Source organism: Lepidochelys olivacea (assembly GCF_965140295.1).
Source record: "Lepidochelys olivacea isolate rLepOli2 genome assembly, chromosome: 17".
Classification (NCBI taxonomy): domain Eukaryota; kingdom Metazoa; phylum Chordata; order Testudines; family Cheloniidae; genus Lepidochelys; species Lepidochelys olivacea.
Window position 1 is genome coordinate 22,046,507 of NC_140427.1, and position 15,166 is coordinate 22,061,672.

Sequence of the window (15,166 nt, forward strand, 5' to 3'; positions counted from 1 at the left end):
AAGAGCTCCCACTCACTTCAGTGGCAGAATTTTGTGTTCAGTATGAAATGTTAAAATAAGTAAAAGTCCAGGGTACGGAGGTGGTGGTTAAACCCCAGCTCTGCAGAAGCAGGAGATTTAAAATTGTAACGCTGGTACCAAGGCCAGCTAGTCTGGTTAGGGATTCAGCCAGTCCAGCAGCTAACTTGGCTGAGTGTCCCAGTTATTGGCTGAATAATGCTTCATGCAGAAGGGGGCCATGCCAGTTGGTCTCTGATTTAATACATCTGCTGCACATCTCACCCTGAGACCCTCCCAGAGGCTGGCTGAGCCTGTTCACCCTGATCTTTAAACATGGTATCAAGATCTTCAGGGATATGTTGGGAGCAGAGGTCAGATATCGGAGCCTAACGTCTCTGAGCCTTCTCATGTCTGATCATGCCACAGTCCAGGGTGTATGCAAAGGGGACAACAGCCCACTTGCCGAGATGCATCCCAGCATGTGGGTGATGTTCTCCTAGCGGGTGGGAGGGTATGGTGGATCAGTGTTGTGTGGTCTGGTGTATGCCGCATGTTGTAAAGATTCATTCCCTGGTTACTGTGAGGCTTCCCCCCCCCCTTTCTGGGGTTTTTTAACGACACGCTGGTCAATCTGTCTAGCTGACGGAGACGAGCATGGCGTAAGTACCAATGCTGTTGGCTCGATCTGGCAGTGTCAGCGATTGTGTTGCATGCAGTGACCTGGCTAGCCTGGGAAACAATGGGGGAAATGCTATTGTGTGTGTCCAGTACTGAAGCAGCAGAGCCCAGCTCGGAGGGCAGCCGGCAGAGCTCAGGAGCTAGGAGCAAACAGACCTTGTCCTGCAGTGAGTGCCTCAGGAAACGGGGAGCCCTGTGAACGGAGAATGTGGGTTGCAGATAGTTATTTATTGGTGTAGAAAGATCAGTGACTTGAAATGTGCAGCGTAGGTAAATACAGGGGGTGACGCACACAGTGGCTGAGCCATGTGAACAGTTCGTGTACCGGGGTCAATAAACAAACCCAGACAAGCGGGAAGACAGGAATGTATAAAGCACAGGGGGAGATTTTGTAGGCCTGAGTCTTAAAGGCGTCATGCGATTCCAGAAGCTGCCAGCCTCTCCAGTAGGGAAGTTGCAAACCTCAGCATCCCAGAGCAACCAGGGGCAGGCTTCTCACCAGCATCAGACCTTGTGCCTCATTTTCTGCTTTCTCCTGTTCCACAGAGTCACCTGAGTGAGGGCTACGGGCACCTGTGCAGCATCTACCTCAAACTGCTGAGAACCAAAATGGAGTTCCATACGAAAGTAAGGCCACGTCTCGTCCCCACCTCCTTTCTTCCCTCCAGACAGACCATGCTCTTCCCACCCACATCTGGTCCATTCAAGGGAGCTGAGATCTGTTGATGGGGTCTCTTGCAGCCCCACCCCTTCAGTCCCCCAGGTGTACACTCTCCTCTGTGAGCTAGGCTGGGAAGCAGAATTATCTCTCTGGATGCATCTACACTGCATGCTAAGCCTGGGTCTGTGGACTCAGTGTTTCCACATCCACATGACAGTGGGCATGTGGGTTTACGATTGCTAGGCCTCGGTCTCACAGCCCTGTCCAGACTGCACTACGCAGACCTGCTGGCTCGAGTCTGCAGCCTGAGCACAATGACAGGGTTTGGTCCTGAGCCTCAGTGGGACTCAGGGTCTCACCCACCCCGTAGCAGGGTCCTAGGCCCTGGGTCCTGAGCGCTTGCTGGCCTGAGTCAGACTGATTTGTTTGTGCACGGAATGGGGGCTTGTGCTCAAACCTGAGCCAGAGCCTGGGCTGAGTGTGCCGTGTAGACATACTGTCAGTGCCCCTTGTGTCACATGCTTCCAGGCAGCCGGTTGTGCTGGCAGGACACAGAACTAATGGCCTAGGTAAGGGTGGTGTCAGGACTGAGCTCTGGAGATCCCAGGAGTGACCCTTTAACTAACCTCCCACCCAGGAGGCCTAGAGCTGGTCATTGCCTTGCTGTTGGAAGGCTTGTGTGCTGCCCCACCCAGGGCTAAGTCGTCGTCCGTCCCCGTCCCGTCCCGGTGGCTGCCCGGTGGCCTCTTTGAAGAGTTGGTGTCCTCTGGCCAGGTCTGAGTGAACAGGTGTCCAAAGCACAGTTAAACCTCTGAGCCTGCATCAGAGAGGCCAAGGAATCAGGGGGCCATGGGGAATGGCCCATAGAGGGCAGGGTCGGGCAGCCACTTGTAGTGTCCTGCTGTTGTTTGGCAGATGTGCCTGCTGGTTCCCTTCAGTTGCCAAAGGCCTCACCTCAGGCAGCTGTACTGGGGACAAGGCTGCTCTCCATGGCATCAGCTCTGCACAAATCCACATGCGCTTCCTCCCTGCCAATCCAGCCAGCACAAAGCTGCCCAGGTCAGAGCAGCTGTGCCACGCAGAGTGTGGCCTTGCTGGGAAACTTCGGCATGAGGTTGCGGTGTCCAGCTGTGATGCTGCTGGCCCAGCGAGCCTAGCTGGGTGGAAACTAGATGGATGTGTGGCCGTTGGTCGCTGTTCAGTGCCTTTGAAGCCCACCGTGTGACTGTGTGAGTGTAAACTGCAGCGGCATTTTCCTGCACTGGACGCTGCCCTTGGGCACTTAGATGGGAGCCAGTGGGGTGGCTTTTAAAACCCAGAGAAGAAACGTTGGCTGAGGGCGGTGAGCAGTGAGCCTAGCCTTTCACTGAGAGGGGGTCTGCGCACCTGGGCAAAGCATGGCAAGAGAAATCTCCCTGTAGCCCCACAGCCTGGGAGCCAGCTCTGAGCCATCCCTCCAAAGCAGTTCTGTGACCTGAGCCCCTTCCATTGGGTGTTTGGAGATCCCTGCCGGGTGCACACAGCCACTCCTTCAAATACCACCTGGGGTATCAGGGGTCTGCCTCTAATCAGAGATGGCTACTTGGTCTTCACTGTGGTAAGGGCAAGCCTAAAAGGCACTAGGGTGCCTGCGGCCCCTTGCTCTGACTCCTCCCTCTCTCCCATCGTGCAGAACCCCCGGTTCCCAGGCAATCTCCAGATGTCTGACAGGCAGCTTGACGAGGCAGGAGAAAATGACGTTAATAACTTGTAAGTCCAGAGCGCGAGAATCAGGGCACGTCCGTGGTGGAATTACTCCTGCCGTAGCAGAGAACCCAGCCGCAGAAGACAAGGGGGAATCTCTAGGAGTGGCAAAGGGCTGCCAGGGCCATGGCACCCCATCAGGGTCTCTCCCTGGCATTGCTGTGTGAGCCATGGGCAGAGGACATGGCCACCCTAACGGGAACGCTGGTGTCGTGTGTGCCCATTGGCTGGGGCTGGGACATCCCTCCTGACTACCCCTTATAAAACAGTACTCCACAGTAATGGTTGGCTAGACACCCCCCACCACCACCACCCCGGGGCTTCTAGCCAGCCCTCCATCCCCCCAGGATTTTGCGGGAGGGGGCTGGGTGGCCTCTGTTTTGTTTGTAACATTCTTGTGCCCTCTTTCCTAGCTTTCAGCTGACGGTGGAGATGTTTGACTATTTGGAGTGTGAGCTGAACCTGTTCCAGATGGGTAAGGCTCTCGCTTCCACTTGCATTGCACTTGTTCTGCACTGTTGACATATAGCTGTGGGGCTGGAGCAGCCTCGCTAGGTGCTGCAGTGACGTCCCTCTCTGCCCGGCTGAGCATGGCCCCGACAGCCAGCGTGTATGTGGGGGCGCGGTGGGTCAGAGTGTTTGAGGTCCCAGTCCAAAGCTGCTGTTCGCTCTCTGTCCTGCCTAGGTGCAGGAAGGGAGTTGACTGAGGGCGTCTGAGCTCATCTGTTTTCCATGCATTCCACCAAAGTTGTTATTAGCTGAAATTATTTCATGTCAGACCAAATGTGCCTGGCTCCTCCCAGTCTGCCCAGCCGCAGCCTGCCTGCCCTCCATTCCAGCCAGCCATGCCAAGCCTCCAGGAACCACCTCCACCCCGCGGCATTCTGCACCTCCTCCCCACACCCTCCTTGGTTTGCTTCCCATCTCCGAGTTCTCCCGGGCTTGAATTTCTTCCTTTGCCCTTAGCTCTGGGGTTTATGGCTTTCATGACTGGCGAGAGCAGCTTTCTCCTTGCAAACCCATCACAGAGATGCTGTGTGCTTCAGGGCTTGCTGTGGTGGGGGAGCGACTGGCTCTGCAATGTCTGCTCCTATGGGTCGCAGTGGAGCAGAGAGAAAATAACGAACCAGTCTCCACAATGTACACTCAGGTGCTCAGCTGCCTCGTGCATCCACGTAATGCTGTAGGATTCTGCTTGTTGGGCTGAGTTAGAGCAGGGTGATTACTGCTCACGCTGTGCCACATGGGTGCTGTGGCTATCCTAGAGTGGAGGTATTCGCTTGCATTGGAACAGGAGTAAAGCAATATGTCAGCGTATGGAGGTTCCTGGATATTGCCATTTCAGATGAGGGGTGATACGGTTGGGTCCTAGCATGGAGGGTTCCCGGAGGATGTGCTTTAATAGAGTCAGCGTGGTGCGGCTGTCTCGCAGTGCTAAAGGCTGTAGAACCGGAGATGCGAGTACAGCCAATGGAATCCGGCTGTGTCCCAGTGTTGAAGGGCTGTGTTGCAACTGACTGTCAGGATCCTAGTTGTGGTAGGCTTTACTCCACTAGCATTACTGCATCTCTAGCAGGGCAGTTGCTCACATGTGATGGAGTACAGAAGGGGGGGAGCTGGGTCTCCAGACAGCAGGTGGCCTGGTTCTGCACTGGGATGTAGCCTGGGTGATCCCGTCGTGTCTGTTACGAGCTTATGTACGGTGATAGAGCAGGATAAGGGCAGTCACATCTGTGGACTAGTCTCCCACAGTCCACGGGACAGACAAGATGGCGCCTTTGTGTCTCATGGGCTAGCATGGGTAATGCAGTGATCCTTGGAGGGACAGGCCTGGGGTGCAGTGCAGTGATCACAGGGCCAGTCCGGGGGTAACACCATGCCCCAGTATATGCAACCTGCCACCAGAACAGGAACCGAGAGTAACAACAATTGAACACATGGGATCAAACCCCGACCGGGGTGGGACTCCATAATGGGGGGGGGCTGTACCCACCCCAACAGAAACCTGTGGGGTGAGTCTCTTTCTTTCATAAACTTTGGTAGCATTTGTACAGTTTGTCACATCAGAGTCTCATTGACCTGAACTAAGGCAGCATCTAGCATCGCCATGGTGGCTCACAAACACCAGTGAACCGGGCCCCATTCACTAGCCCCACTGTACAGACGGAGAAGGTGAGGCACAAGGCTGATCAATGACTTGGCCAAGGGCCATAAGACAGGTCTGTGGGAGCCCTGAAAGTAGAGCCTCCATCTCCTGACTAGCCGGCCAGCGCTTCAGCCACGTACCCCTCCTCCTTTCCCTGCCTCCGTGTCTGCAAGGGAGCAGTACAATGCCGCTGTGCCTCTGTGCGCTGACATCTCTGCAGCCCTGCGCAGGTACTTGTCTGATCCATGCAGCTTCATAGCCCCACTGGGAAGGAGGGAGGCCCTGTAATGAAGTTGGCGTTCTTTTTCTGCTGCTACCCTAAGTGAATTAAGCAGGGCTAATGTCAGCTCTGCCCATTTACATGTCATTAGCTTAGCTTTTGATTTACTCTTAAATCACTGCTCAACTTCCCTGCTAATTACTGGGGATCTCACTTCATTATCCGAATGGGAGGGGAGGCAGGCAAGCCAGTGGAAATCCAAACTGACTCCCTGCCTCCTGCTGCCTGGGCAAGGATGACATTGCTAATTGTCCCATTGTGTGCATCCCCAGCTAAGGAGAGAGCAGGCTAGCCCGGTGCATTAGCATGAGTCAAGCGACAGGTCCCCGGGGAAAGGCCCAGTGCTCCCCCTTGGGGACGTAGATGCTTCAGCTATCAAAGGAAGGAGATGAAGAGAGTGTGAGTCTCTGTTTGGTGCTATGTACAGAGCACAGCTGCAGGTGTGATGTGAATGGGTTCCCACAGCAGCAAGGCCTGCGGGAGGCACAAGAGGGTGTTCTTGGGGATGTGGAGCCTGCCTGCCTGCCTTTCAAAGTCTATTGCTGCTCTCTGTCCATCTTCAGATGTCGCTGCCCCTTTTGGGGTTCTGCACTCTCCTTGGATCCCCACTTTCTTTGTGATTCCACCCACCACTGATGTGCAGCCCTCTTTGAGCCAGAGCACAGCAGCTGTTCATTCCTCACCGTGCGGTCCTTTGACCTTCCTTTGGTTCTGGAGCAGGATGGGTGTGGTGAGTGGGGCCTCCAGCCGAGGAGAGAGATAGGGACAGATCTATGTGTCCTTAAAGCTGTGTTGTCCCACCCGGTGTCTGCCTCGTTTAGGAATAACACGTTACAGAGGAGCAGGGGTTGTCTCTGTCCAGCATAGATTGACTCGAACCTGACTAGGGATCTCTCCAGCGTTCACTGGGGGCACATCTGGCATTCAGCACGGGGATTGTGGGGTGAATTCTTGAGACGTTGGCACTGGACTCAGTAAACGGGCAGACGCCAGGGGAAGGTGACCTTTCTCCCGGTCCTCCCTATCTCTTCTTCCGTCTCTCCAGGCACCCATGCTCCAGTGGGAGTTTAGAGGACGTGCATAGCGAGGATGTCATAGAGGACCTCTCCCTTCAGGCAGGTGGCTCGGCAGGTATGAGTGCCCCACGGAGAATGATGTGGGACCCTAAAGCTAGCAGCTCGACGCCCATATGGAGAAACAGAATCGCTAACCCTGTCAGCCAGGTCTGGGATGCCGGGGGAGAGCTGTGCTAAGCAGTACTGCATGCTCATAGCCGAGCACTGGTGCACTCCTAAGGATTTCCTTGTGCCATTGATGCACTGATGAAGTCTATCCCTCCCTTTCCTAACATCCCCGGAGGGATGCCGGTGTCTGCCCCTGGATTTCTGCTCTAGCTTAACAAGAGTGGAATGGCTGTACCCTGACTACCTGGCATTGGCCAGGTGGCTAATGAACATACATAAGAACAGTCATACTGGGTCAGACCAAAGGTCCATCTAGCCCATTATCCCTGTCCTCTGACAGTGGCCAGTGTCTGGTGCCCCAAAGGGAATGAACAGAGCAGGTCATCATCAAGTGATCCATCCCCTGTTGCCCATTCCCAACTTCTGGCAAACAGAGGCTAGAGACACCATTCCTGCCCATCCTGGCTAATAGCCTGTCAGGATTCCTTCCCCACTCTGACCTCTGGGTACAGATGTGGGGACCCACATGAAAGACCCCCTAAGCTTATTTTTACCAGCTTAGGTTAAAAACTTTCCCAAGGCACAGATTCCGCCATGTCCTTGAACAGTATGGTGCCACTACCAAGTGATTTAGACAAAGAACCAGGGAAAGGACCACTTGGAGTCCTATTCCCCCAAAATATTCCCCCAAGCCCTACACCCCCTTTTCAGGGAAAGGCTTGAGTATATATCCTCACCAATTGGTACAGGTGAACACAGACCCAAACCCTTCAATCTTAAGAACAGTGAAAAATCAATCAGGTTCTTAAAAGAAGAATTTTATTTAAAGAAAAGGTAAAAGAATCACTTCTGTAAAATCAGGATGGTAAATACTTTACAGGGTAATCAGATTCAAAACACAGAGGATTCCCCTCAAGGCAAAACTTTAAAGTTACAAAAAAACGGGATAAACCTCCCTCTAGCAAAGGGAAAATTCACAAGTTGAGAAAACAAAGATAAACTAATACGCCTTGCTTGGCTGTACTTACAATTTCTGTAATATGAGAGACTGGTTCAGACTGGTTTGGAGGACATGGATTGATGTCCGGTCCCTCTTAGTTCCGAGAGCGAACAAACACAGAAACAAAGAACCCAAAACAAAGCCTCTCTTTCCCCTCTTTCCCCCCCCACACCTTTGGTCAGGTGCGAACCAGGTTATTTGAGCTACTTAACCCCTTACAGGTAAGGAGGAATTTTAGGCTACCCTTATGGTTATGACATAGCCATTGATGGACCTATCCTCCTTGAATCTATCTAGCTCCTTTTGAACCCCACATGGGAAAGCTGGGTGCTCACAGGCAGAGGCCACTGTTGGAAGCAGCATATTCATCCTCTGGGAAAGGAGGAGACATCTCATAGAGCTCCTTGCCCCCACCCCTAAGGGCTGGGAGCCCTGCACACAGCCTGTGAGAGTTGTTCTAGGCCTCAAGTTACTGAACTGCAACCCTTCCAGCCAGCCAAAGAACGGCACTGATGGGGTGCGGAGGGCAGCTTGGAGGGGCAGGGGAAAAAGGAGAGGAAATACGGGACGCTTGAGTGCTCCAGCAGGAAGGGGAAAGGAGTGATTTGCTCTGGGTGCATGATGACATAGGACCAGGGAGGAGACCTGGTCCCTGGTGGGGATGTCTGTGCAGTGCCCTGTGCCCACACGCAGCGGCAGTCCCAGCTTTCAAGCACTGTCTTTTCTGTGGGGAGCGGTACCTTCCACTCAGAACCAGCTGACCCACCCCCATCTGCAGCAGTTACTCCCTAGGAAGCCACAAAGGTGGCTCCATTTCCGCCAGCTCCTCTACTGCTGTGCTGTTAGAAAGTACCCTACAGCCCTTGCTTCCAGACGCAGTCTGTGCAACATGGGAGAGGAATCGGAGTGCGCTAGCAGAGCCGCACCACGTGCAGAGCGAGCCAGCAGCCAGGCGAGAACCACATCATGGCGCCTGCAATGGCCTCCTTGCTTAGTGCAGTGCAGCCACAGGCTAGAGCCATGCGGCCACTGGGGAGATTGCTGGCAGCCATTGGTCTGAGAGGCTCTGGAGAGACCTGACTAGTCAGCAGAGTTCTCCAACTGTCCATTGAATTAAGTCAAGTGCAATCGGGAACATGGGGCCTTGCCCACCCCGACTAATTTCTGCCTAGCTAACCTAGCGCTGGCTGCCTGTAGCAGCCTGGGAGTGCTGCCATCATGGTGGCACCATGCCCTGCTGGCTGCAGCATGTAAACACACACTTTTCTCCCCCTTCCAGACTAAGGACCCAATCCTTCAATTGATCCAGGCGGAAGGAGGCAGACATGGAAGAGAGATACGGTATAATCCTGGTCCTACTGAAGTCAGTGAGAGTTTTTCCATGATGTCTGTGGGCCCAGGATTTTGCCTGTTGTCTTTCTTCTCTGTGTATTGCAAATCAGTGTAGACATGAGCCAGCATTCTGCTCACTCTGAGATGTTTCTTGAGTCGCCTCACATTAGTATGCATGGTGCATCTCTGAGCCAGAGCAGCCTACCCGCTCATTGCAAACCAGGGGCACGTTTCTGTGATCAGAATGTGGGGAGTTCTCCCGTCACTGGCTCCCTCACCATCTAGCGTCATGCAGTGCTTTGCCTTTCTGTTCAGTGAGAAACAAAGGGCAGGCAGAGAGTGATTGCTGGGTACAAGTGAGGGGTGACTAATGCTCTGCCTGAAGACTGAGCAAGCAGGGCACGGTGGACTGGGGATGGGATCAGAGCTCCAGATGAAAAGGAAAGAGCTGTCATTTCTGGTCTGGCCTTGTTCATCTGCTCTGGTGCTGACTGGGATACAAATGGTAAGTGATATTGATCCTTGTGCTCTTCTGTCCCTGCTGAAATGGAAGGGTAAATTCATCCTGGTCACCAGCCAGCCCAGGGCTGGGTCCAAGTGCTGGAACATGGACGGGGACATGAAATGGGCAGTTGGTGTGATTTACCACAGCAAGCCTGTGTCCAGTAAACGAAAGTCCGGCTTTCTCCAGCTAGTCCCTTCAGAACTGTTTCCAAAGATGGGGGCGATGGTAAAACTGTGCCAGAGGACTGGGGGCGCCTGGCTCTAGGAGTGCAGACCCAGGCTGTACAGAGACCTGTTGGAGGCTTGATACGCCAAACAACATCTCCATAAAAATAAAACCCCTTCCGAGCCTCCTGTGCCCCTCAGGAGGGAGCCGAGAAGGACCTGGTGCCAGTGCTTTCAGCCCAGATCCTTAAAGGGTGTTAGGCACCAAACTCCCTTTGATTTTCCTTTGCAGCCCAAGCCACTCAGATCACCGGAGCACAAACAAAGCAGCTGAGAAATGTTCTAGACAGTTACTGCAAAACTTGCAGTATTGACTCAGGGAAGTAAATGATCCTAGTAGGATAGTGCTGCCCTTGCACCATGGCCAGTCGGAGCCTCTGCGAGGGCAGAGTTGGACCCACTCCTGTAGTGTCAGCAGCCAGTGCAGCTGATCCGGTTGGTGGTGTTTGGCAGACGGTGCTAACGGGGCGACCCGTTCAGAGCGCTGTTCGTTCAGAACCAGTTCCCTTCAGGGCTGCGGCCAAGCATGAGACATTCCATCCCCAAAGGGCCAGTCTGTTAAGCCACAGGAGCACTGGGCTCCATTCTTGCAGCAACTACAGCTGTGCTGGGCCTGATATGCCTGAATGAGGGAAGAATTTGGCCCATTACCTTTGGGGTCCTGCCTGCTTCTCCCTTTGTGACCCATCTCCAGAGGCAGGTTCTGCAGTGGAGCACACATCTGCTAGGCCCATGGGCTTGCCCAGGTGGCTTAGCGTTGCGCTTTCAATGCTTCTCCCCTGAAACTAAGGTTCGCACATTGCAACCCCTGAACCCTGGTGGATACGCTGAGCATCTGGGATTGGAATGGGGATTGAGGACTAACCTACATGCCTGCTCCGTGCGGGGCTGGACATATTGTATTGACCCACCTGATCGGGTTGCTTAGTGTTGTGTTACATCAGGCCTCTTGGTAGCACACCAGATGTACCATGATTCAAATGCAAGCACTGAAGAAATATTAGCTGCTAGGCCCTATTTGCTCTAGCACTTGGCAGTCCCAGGGGGCACTCAGATAAAAGGGTGACGTACTAGGGCAGGCAGAAGTGGTCAGTGGCTCAAAAGTAATTCCTAGCATGGCCCTTTGGGGGCACCCACCAGAGTTAGGACTTCTCGGGCTTGGGGAGTGCCCCTTTTTGTCCATTGCTCTATGATAAGCGGTGAGGTATCCCTGCAGATCCCCGGCCTGGATTCTGTTCCAGGGTGAGTCTCGCTGGGGGGGCCACCCGCATTGTCCTGTCCCAGTGCAGCCGCTCCTCCCAGCAGGTATCCAACTCGGGGCAGCCACTCCAGCTCCTTGCATAGGGGCTGCCACACCTCAGCTGCCTTCAGACGCTGCACTCCTCCCAGTCCCAGCCCACAAGAAACCCTCCCGGCCTGACCCTCTCTTGAGCAACTCTGCTGCCAGCAGACATGGAAACTTCCTTCTCCTGTCACTCTACGAGCCCCCAGCAGTAGAGGGGGACAGCACCGAATCTCCTCTCAGCAAATTGATCACAACGTGTGTAATATACACATAGGAGAGATCCTTCCTCAGTGTCAAACACTTAACCAGCTTTGTCCACTGAAAACTGCTAGCGAACTACCTGAATGTCCCTTATTCATCTGGTTACCAGGTGTTTCCGACCATGGCCGTGTGTCTCACAGTATGGGACTGTTTCTTGCAGCTCCCCTGAGCACAGATTACCTTAGCAAAGCCGTGGATAATGGTGGCCAGTGCAGTTTTCTGTCAGCTCCCTTATTCGCTTTCCTCCATTTGGCTTAAAACCGATGGAATTTGGTTTTTCCCAAAGTTCCTATGAAATGAGGATAGAGACTCTTAGGTTAGCATGGAGGGGAGGAAAGGTACAACAGCCGAGACGTACAATAGTCTGGATGCTTCAGTGTAGTGATATGAGCAGCTGTGCAGAATATTCTCATGGCGTGTGTGTGTGTGTGTACAACGGCAAAGTGTACTTATATGAGCAGCTATGCAGAATAACCTCATGGGATGGGTGTGTGTGTGAGAGAGAGAGAGGGAGATCAGTGAATTTCATGGAACAAGCCCTGAGCACACTGTCTGTCTCTCTCCTGTTAGTATTCAGCTCCTTGGACATGTCTCGCTCCGTGTCGGTCACTGCTGCTGGCCAGTGCCGCTTGGCCCCACTGATACAGGTGATACTGGACTGCAGCCATCTGTATGACTACACTGTTAAACTCCTCTTCAAGTTGCACTCCTGTAAGTACACAGCAAGCCTCTGGGAGTGTCCGGCAGCTGCCATTTCGCTGCTGGGATGTCCTGAGAAGCTTTGATGTAGCAGATTTAAAGTTTCTGTAGCAGCTGTTTCAGAGGCGGAGCCCTGTACCAAGGCTGTGCGTGTGTCAGGTGTGCCAAGCACAGGGAAATGCCCCGTCTGTGTGTTTAGACCTCTGTTCCCAGAGCGCAGGGTGCCCAGGCAAAGAGCTGGTTTAAAACACTGGCGGGGGCTGGCTCGGTAGCTTGGCCCAGTGGCTCGCTCTGTGTCACACGCAGAGACCAGGCCAGGTTTGACTCCTGCCTATAGTCTCAGACTTGTAGCGTTTGGAAGTGCTGCTGAGTTTGGAAGTGCGGCTGGCTGGAGGCCGGTGGCACCCCCTAGCTAATGAGGAAGCTGTGTTGACAGGTGTCAATCGAACGGCAGCCCTGCCTGATCTGTGATCAGTGCAGAGAGAACCCCACCCCGGGGAGAGAGAGGTGGCACAGTTCCTGCTGAGGTGCCTGTGTGGATTGATGCTGAACCGCCTGGCCTGGGCCAATGGAGCATTCGGCTTGTGGCTGGGCCCTGCATTTGCTGAAGCACCTGCTGCATCAGCTGTGTCCCCTGCCCCTGACTCCAGCTGTGCCCTTCCCTGGGGAGGGGAGGGGGGACACTTGACTGGCAGCCCCCTCCCGGGAAAAGGGAACAAGGCATCCCCTTTCTACCCTTCAGGGCAGGGCATAGGAGACCCCAAGGGCCAGGGGAGGCTAGTCCAAACACCAGCATGCTTCCCCCTCTGTTCCCAAAACTGGATTCTGGGCTTGCCACTGAGGCCCTCCCCCCCCCCCCACCACCACCACCACAGATGCTGGCAGTTGGAGGGTGGTACTGAACAGAGAAGTGGTGAGATTTGGGGTGGGGAGAGTGAGGCAGAGAAACAAGCTATGGGGGAGAGGGAAAGGGGAGGCAGGGACAGAGATCACGGGATGTGTGCGAGGGGGGGGAGAGGGCGCAGCCAAGAGGAGCGAGAGAAGGGGAAAGAGGAGACAGAGGAAGGGAAGCAAGGAGGCCGGGTCACTGAGGTTGACCAGGTGCAGGTGGAAGCCTGAGCAGCCGCGTCACAGTGAAAGGCATGGGGGGAATCCCTCTGCATGCTAGCCGGAGGGGACTTGTGTTCGTGGCTCATAAAGCTACCCCCAAGGAGTACATTTCCCTTTTAGAATGCCCCAGCCCTCCCTCACACGCTCCCCGCAAGGGCGCTGGCCTCCCTCCCTGCCCATGCCAAGGTACTCAGCAGCTGTGTCTGGGCCAGGACCCTGTGCCCTCGCCAGTACAGCCCTGAAGGGATCGTAGCCACAAGGGGGTTTCTGCATCTGGAAGAGTAAAAGCAGAGAGCAGTGGGAAATGTTCACCCCCCAACCTGAGCTCCCCCAGAATGAGAGCATCCTCCAGGCCGCAGCTCCCAGGACTCACTGAGCGGTTGCATTTCTTCCGGAGTGAATCCCGGGGCACAGATCCAAGCCGTGCACCGATCTGCAAAGATTGCATCAGGCATTTGGACTTCGGCAAGGTTGGCTTAATAGCTTCAAATTGTTTCCTGTGGTATGAGAGAGCGGCACCTCAGTGATCCTGGATTTAGACAGCTGCTGCCAGCTCCCTGGCCGAGTGCAAATGAAGGCCCTTTCCTCTCCATGAGCGAGACCCCAAGGACCCGCCCCAGCCAGGGTTCCTCTGCTAGTGGCTCCTCTAGCTGGGAGCCATCTCAGAGCCAGTGCTCCTGCCCTGCAGCGCCACCTGCTGGGAGCATCTGAGCAGGGCTCGAATGATGGGGGGAAGGCGGGGGTGCCCTTCGGGAACGTGGACAGACCTGGAGGTGCCAGGGTGTACCTTGGGCGGCTTCCTGTGCTGGCATCCTCTGCACTGAGCCCAGCTACAGCAGGACTCTCTTCTCCTCTCTGCCCATACCGCCTCCTCACCTTCTGCCCCGCTTCCTCCCCTCCCCCTGGCTGCCATCTCCCCCTGCACGTTACCCCTGCCTTCCACCCCTTCTCCTCTCCCCCTGACTGACCCCTTCCCCTGCCCGTTTGCCCCCCCACCTTCTGCTCACTCCTCCTCTACCCCCCGACCTGCCCATTACCCCCCCGCCTTCTGCTCACTCCTCCTCTACCCCTGATTGCCCCCCACCTGCCCATTTATTCCCCCACACCTTCTGCCCCCTCCTCCCCTACCACTGACTGCCCCCTGCCCATTGTCCCCCCCGCCTTCTGCTCACTCTTCCTCTACCCCCTCACCTGCCCATTACCCCCCCGCCTTCTGCCCCACTTCCTCCTCTACCCCTGACTGTCCCCTCCCCCTGCCCATTACCCCGCACCTTGTGGCCCCCCCTTTTCCTTACCCCTCTCGCTTCCTGTTGGGATGAAAGGGGCTTCTCCAGATTGGGGCATTGGAGCCTGGGTTATGCCAGTGAAGAGCCAAGCCCAGGCAGTGGGACCTGCTGTGGTTGCAGGACACCCGCCCTCCCCTCTCTCCACGGACCAACCCCTCATCGTGCCCTGGCTCCCTCCACAGGACAACCGTGGCTGCTGTCACTGCTCTCTGCAGTGCCTGGCCCTGTGGCTGACCACACAGGGAGAAGTAAGGGGCCAAAACAAACCCTCTACACCCCTTCCCATAAGTCAGAAGTGGGGTAACCCCTAAAAGTAGTAGGGGACCCGCCCCCGGCCCTGAGTCTGAGGCTGCAGTGGTAAACTGTTCTAGGACTGGCTATTCTCCGGTGCAGCCCTGTCCCTCTGTGTGGTGCTACTCAGCAATCTGGAAATGAGCATGATTCCTTGCGCGTGCTCAAGGAGACCTGGGAGCTGAGAGCTTTCCTTTGCATTCCATCCTGTGTCTCTTCCTCAGGCCTCCCCGCTGACACACTACAGGGCCACAGGGACCGTTTCCTGGAGCAGTTCAGAAAGTAAGTGCCCTGAATGCCAAGCCTGTCACCTTTGGCACTTATCCTTTGCATGCTGACTTTAGCTCAAAGCGGCTATTCCTGAGTTCATTTCTGGTTAGGTAACTCATGCCACTCAGACCTAGTCTACAGGCAGGCTTGGGGCTGACAAGAGCCCCCTGGGTTTGAAATGAACCGTCTGTGGCTGAGAAACGAACAAAGT

The 15,166-nt window shown here is 54.9% G+C and overlaps 1 protein-coding gene across 3 annotated transcripts in view; it reads left to right on the plus strand.

Annotated features, from left to right (window-relative positions):
* The window catches only part of HIP1 (huntingtin interacting protein 1), a 171,748-nt gene that overhangs the window by 126,918 nt on the left and 29,664 nt on the right, over positions 1 to 15,166 (plus strand). For all 3 annotated transcript variants that reach the window (XM_084650866.1, XM_084650868.1, XM_084650867.1), the window contains exons 5-9: positions 1,225 to 1,305; positions 3,012 to 3,088; positions 3,496 to 3,557; positions 11,870 to 12,010; positions 14,910 to 14,967. In XM_084650866.1, coding sequence (XP_084506992.1) covers positions 1,225 to 1,305; positions 3,012 to 3,088; positions 3,496 to 3,557; positions 11,870 to 12,010; positions 14,910 to 14,967 — 419 coding nt within the window. The remainder of the gene's footprint in view (positions 1 to 1,224; positions 1,306 to 3,011; positions 3,089 to 3,495; positions 3,558 to 11,869; positions 12,011 to 14,909; positions 14,968 to 15,166) is intronic.